Genomic DNA, 6,000 nt, shown 5'->3' on the forward strand with positions numbered 1-6,000 from the left:
TGCAGCATCCAAGTCTACTTACTTGGAGAGGTTTTCACAACTTCTTCAAGTGCAGCCCCATGTAGAATAAATTACAATAGTCCAATCAGGACGTTGCCAGTGCATATTGTGGCTACATTATCTCTATCCAAGGAAGGCCATAATTGGGACACCAGTTAAAGTTGGTGCCAAACAGTCTGAGCCACAGAGTCCACTTGGGCCTCCAATGGCAGGGATGGATCTAAGGGCATTCCAAAGCTATGTGCTTGCTGCTTTAGTGCCCTTGTTGGATAGTTTTTGCATTTGCTTTGCATTCTGAACCTGAGAAAAGATACGATGGTTGTAAATGGACACAGGAGTGAATATTTCTTTGTGACTAGCCTGACTGGATAATTCATATAGCTATTAAGTGGGGAGATGGGGTACACTTGAGCACCATGATTCTGTTTACTTCTGCACTGTACAACTTGAGAACCCACCTTCTATCTACCTCAGTTGGGAGGGGGGAGAGTATCCCAATCCAGGGCCCTATACGTCCAGCAACAGCGATTTGATTCCATTGCCACATGAAGGGACAGGTCTGGATAGAATTTATTTGGAGATTAGTACAACCATTGGCTGTGAGACTGCATCAGCAAAAGTGCTGGAATGTTTCTTTGCTGTGTACCATCTCCTGCATGTTTTACCGTCAATAAAGCTCATGCTATTGTCAGCACCCAGCACCAAAAGAACCCTTGGAGCCGCCTGGAACTACACACAGTTTCAGAATGAGACAATGGGGTTTATCAAGTGCATGCAAACACACCAAAACCTCACCACTCTCACATCCCTTCTTTTCCTTCCAATTTGACAACTGGAAAGAGAAAAGATGGTATTTTGACATGCTGGAGGGAGTAGGGTGGAGGGGCAGGGGTAGAAAATTGGGTGCTGGATCCGATCTCCATCTTATTTATATGCTGATACAAATTCAGACAGCTATGTATCTTACCACATAATAATGTTGAACCAAAATGATGGTTAGGAATACAATTAAAGACAAAAGTGGTGGTGGGGAAACAAAGAAGAAATTACCTTCTTCTATTGTACTTAATTTTAATGAGATTTTACAATCATTTTCCAGATGACTAGCTTGAGGACAAGGAATGGGAATTTTGCTCTCTATTGCTAGTCTGTATTCCTTTCCATCTTCTGATATAGTAAATGTCTCAGGATGAAGCTAGGGGGAAAAAAGACAAAAGCTAACAATGCAAGACATCTATATGGAATTATCTTCCTGTTCAAACTATGTAACAGTCTCAGAACAATGTTAAAAGAAACTGAAAGGGAAGACTGGGTTTTTTTTACAGTTATGTAAAATAACAGCAGACAATTACCAAGATAATATCCTACTGAAAACCTTGTCATGAAGGGAACAAAATCTCCCTTACAATTAATTTCTGTAATCTTGCAAAAACGGACTCGCCAGTACTAAACTAAATCCAAATATTTTCCCCAAAGGGTCTCTAAATGAAAACTAGATTTAAAAAACCCCATACTTTGCACATGAAATCATGAGGGACAGGAATACAAAAAAAAAGTGTAATACAGAAAGAATAAACCACAGGTCTGCAAGGGCCAGAATACTTCAGGAGCAGCCCAAACTATTCTGGTCCTGGAGATATCCTGACCGTTCCCAGATGTCATCCAGACAGTTCACATCGGAATCGGAGACTGGGCCCTGCATCATCTAGACTGATCACCATGGGAACAGGGGGAGAACATTTTATTTGGCCCATGCAGACAACCATCCTTAATCATGGAATCAGTGAGACTTCAATAATCACAAACTTTTCTCACTGTTGTAAGTCAAAGTACAACTTCATGCAAGCCAATGGGGAATTCAGCTTCTGGGGATTGACGTCCAAAATACATGGAGAGTTTGGGAATCTCTGGTCTAGTGGAATTCTACTGTATTAGGCCAAAGAGTACCTAGGCCCCATCCTAGCTCACCCATCCCCAGGGCAGCAGATCTGAACCTAGAGAGAACTGCAGGTACTTGGAGAGTTACCATTTATTACTTATAAATACTATTAGTGCATTTATTTCATTATCAATGCAGGAAAATTTTCTCATTTGTCAACCCCCTCCTCCCCGAAATACTACTTTTTAGTATGCTTGAATAAGGAGAACAGCAGTTTATTATGACTCCAGAATTTTTTTGCTGCTGTTGTTGCTGCTGTTATTGTTATTATTATACCTTAATTCCTGCAAAAAATTCCATGCTTTCAGAGAGGGCACTCTGCATCTCTGGCTTCTCTAAGGAAAAGGCATAACTGCTACAGTAAATCTATTAAACAAACAAGATAATATCAAGTTAAGACAAAAACAATTGTGGATCATGACAATATCAAAAAGTGGATGTGACTGAGTTTTATTCAGTACTGTTCTTCCTAGACCAAGAGCCGGGTGATCACTCTGGTATAAAATCAAGTTTCAGTATGATGCAAATCTTAAGAGAACAAATGGAAAAAGAGGCAAAACAAACATTTCCATTCTAGATGGTATTTAAATTGGAAGTTACAAATGTTTGAGTAACCCATGGCTCATCCTCAAGGTGGAATTCCAAAAGGAATAAAATAGGAATTGTTGTGTTGTTATGTTGTTGTGTGCCTTCAAGTCATTTCTGGCTTATAGCAACCCTAAGGCAACAGTGTTTTCTTGGCAGATTTTGTTCAGCGAAAGTCTGCCCTTGCCTCCTTCTGAGGCTGATAAAGACTGACTTGCCCAATATCACCCACTGGGTTTTCATGGTCAAGCAGGGATTTGAATCCTGTCTCCCAGTGTCCTCCAACACTCATACCACTACATGACGCTAGCTCTCAGAACAAAATAGAAAAGAACAGAAGACAATAAACCAGGCTGTGATGTTTGTCTGACACATAAAGATATACATGTTGGAGGAACCTACATTTTTATGGAAAGCTTGCAAAACAAGTGAAATTTAAATAGCCCATGTGTAGCCTGAAAACCTCAACTACCTGTAAGTCCTAGACAGAGAGACTACATTGCGCTGAGTCGGTTTTTACGCAGAGTGAAGTTATAAATTTGTTCAGAGCCAGATAAAATTGTTTTTTCTGCCAGTCACCAAGAGAGACAAAAACAAAATTTAGTTTTAAAAGAAGCAGCTGTTAGTCTCTTGCAGCATAAAAAAGGAGGAAGGGTGGAGAGAAGAAAAAAAGAGGGGGATGTGGCAGCACCTTTAAGACTAACTGGAAAATGCAAAAAAGGAAGGCCAGTTTGTTTTAAAGGTGCTGCCACATTCCCTTTTTTCTCCCCCTCCTGCCCCTTTTTAAAAATAAAATTCGAGCAATTAGAGATACCAACTCAACCATTTTCATTCATTCACTATCATCATAAGAAATGAGTTTAATAGACTTCTGGAATTCGATGTGCAACAACTACAACATGAGAGATAATGGGTGCATCTACACCATAGAAATAATACAGTTTGACATCACTTTAACTGATATGGCTCCATCCTACTTAATCCTGGGATTTGTAGTTTTGTGAGGCACCAGCATGCTTTGGCAGAGAAGGCTAATGATCTTGTAAAATTATAAATCCCAGGATTCCATAAATGGAGCTACAGCACTTAAAGTGGAGTCAAACTGCATTAGTTCCAAAGTGTAGATGTATCCACTGATAGTGCTTTTTCCATAAGACTGTTACACATAAAAGGTTTGTTATTCAGCTTTTCATTATTTGTTATAGAGCCTTTCCTAAGGATTAACTTTTTGCACTTGTAATTACAAGGTTGGTACTGAGCATTATTTGTCTGTGGAAACAGAAACCAGCAACGGAACACTTAAACATACCCTATCTCCAAGTCTGAGGTTTATGCCATCCAGTTCTAAAAGCGAGGAAGCCTGAACTGTTGTCTCTTGTTTCAGTTCTTCTTTGATGCCTTCAGGAGACAGTCTGGACCAAGCCACAATAAAACCCATAGAGATGTTTGCAGTTGGAACATCAAAGGTGCACCTTAGGAAAATGCTGCTATCATGTAATTCTGCCACAATGTCAGGTGTGCTTGGAGGAGGTGGCAAAGGAAGTGGCAATGCAGAAGGAGGCAATTTATCTAACAACAAAGCAAATGGAGAAATCGTGTTACTGCCATTTAAAACATTTTAAAACAAACCATAATATTAACAAATGAAAATATAACAAGGTCCTAGAAACAAGTAAGAAGCAAAACAGTGATTTTCTACCTAGACTCAACATTATAGAGGAAAGATAAAATGTAGCATATAATAAGTGAGGGCAGGGAGAGAGGGGCAGTTATTCCTACAGGGAACACATGAATGTGAAATCAACAGAAGTTACAGGCTTCATCTGCACTGCAGAAATAATATGGTTTAACAACATTTTAACTGCCATGGCCCAAGGCCATGGAATATTGGGAATTGTAGTTTGTTGTGGCACCAGAGCTCTCTGACAGAGAAAGTGAAATGTCTCACAAAACTACAATTTCCAGAATTCCATAACATGAAGCCATGGCAGTTAAAGTGGTGTCAAACAGGATTATTTTTTCAGTGTGGATGCAGTCACAAACAAATTCATTTTCAGCCAGGAGCAACTGACCACTGTCAACCAGCACACTTGTCCGTTCACCATAAACCATTTTTAAAAAGTAGTCTCAGTGTAACATCTTAACATGGTTCACAATTTTTTTTCAGAAAGAGAAGACAATGGGTGTATCTACACTCTAGAAACAATGCAGTTTGACACAACTTTAAGTGCTGTAGCTCCATCCTATGGGATCCTGGGATTTGTAGTTTTATAAGGTGTTTTGCCTTCTCTGCCAAAGAGTGCTGGTGCCTCACAAAACTACAGATCCCATGATTCTGTAGGATGGAACCATGACTGTTTAAGTGGTGTCAAACTGCATCATTTTTACAGTGTAGATGTATCCTCTCTCTCTCTCTCTGTGTATGTATGCACATGTGTGTGTATGCAGGTATACATGCATGGATGTGTGTATGTAAAACAGAGCTATAACATACAGTGAATCACTGGTCCATTTTCATAAATGTAACAGTCAAATAAAAACTATATTGGTAATGAAAAATACTTACTGCTGCAGATGGTTCCAGTTTCTGCATCCCCAGACTGGCAGGCATGCTGATTTGCACCTGAAATAACTACAGATATATTCCTTATATTATATCTATAACAATGGGCCATTCAACAGGAACATGTACCATTTTGTTTTATGTTAAACCTAATTGACATAAATTAGAGAATTAACACTTTGGGTTTATGAGCCTAGACTAAAAACAGTGGCCAATTCCAAAATGGTGGTTGAGTCTATCAGCTGTAGCAAAAACACTACAAGAGTGAAATCACATTATTTTGGCATCTGAAGACAAAAATCCCACAAGCACCTTTCTCTGGCTACATCTACACTGCAGAATTAATGCAGTTTGACACCATTTTAACTGCCATGGCTCAATGCTCTGGAATTCTAGGATCTGTAGTTTCATGAGATATTTGGCCTTCTCTCTCAGAGGGCTCTGGTTCCCCAACAAACTACAAATCTCAGAATTCCATAGGATGTAACCATGGCAGTTAAAGTGGTGTTAAGCTGCATTAATTCTGCAGTGTTGCAATACAATAAGACGATGAATGAACAACTAACAATATGCTGCCTTTTTATGATACTCCAAATCCACTATCTTAGTTGCTTCATTCTGCCTAAGGACAGAGCTGAGAGAAAGTAAGCCTGCAGGAACAGGAGCAGCCACATAAACCATCTATCACCTTATCATAGCAATTCTATGCATGTCTACTCTGAAGTTAGCCCCACTGCATTCAACAGGCAAGCTTTCAAATTCCTATGAGGGAACATAAATCTTTGACCTATGAAATGAATACTAATTTGCACGCAGTAGAAATGGCTGTGTAATATCTAAATGATTCATGCAGGTATAAAGTTAAACTTGTTGCAATTTCCTTCTCAGTGTTGAGTGCACTCCAGTCTTATCT

At 39.4% G+C, this 6,000-nt stretch overlaps 1 protein-coding gene across 1 annotated transcript in view; it reads right to left on the reverse strand.

The window, feature by feature from the left end:
- VWDE (von Willebrand factor D and EGF domains) overlaps positions 1–6,000 on the reverse strand; it is a 53,235-nt gene that overhangs the window by 38,532 nt on the left and 8,703 nt on the right. The window contains exons 4-7 of the mRNA XM_042477635.1: positions 5,091–5,156; positions 3,834–4,093; positions 2,216–2,305; positions 1,051–1,195 (exon numbers count right to left, since the gene is read on the reverse strand). Of these exons, the coding sequence (XP_042333569.1) occupies positions 1,051–1,195; positions 2,216–2,305; positions 3,834–4,093; positions 5,091–5,156 (561 nt within the window). The remainder of the gene's footprint in view (positions 1–1,050; positions 1,196–2,215; positions 2,306–3,833; positions 4,094–5,090; positions 5,157–6,000) is intronic.

Source organism: Sceloporus undulatus, chromosome 6, assembly GCF_019175285.1.
Source record: "Sceloporus undulatus isolate JIND9_A2432 ecotype Alabama chromosome 6, SceUnd_v1.1, whole genome shotgun sequence".
NCBI lineage: Eukaryota > Metazoa > Chordata > Lepidosauria > Squamata > Phrynosomatidae > Sceloporus > Sceloporus undulatus.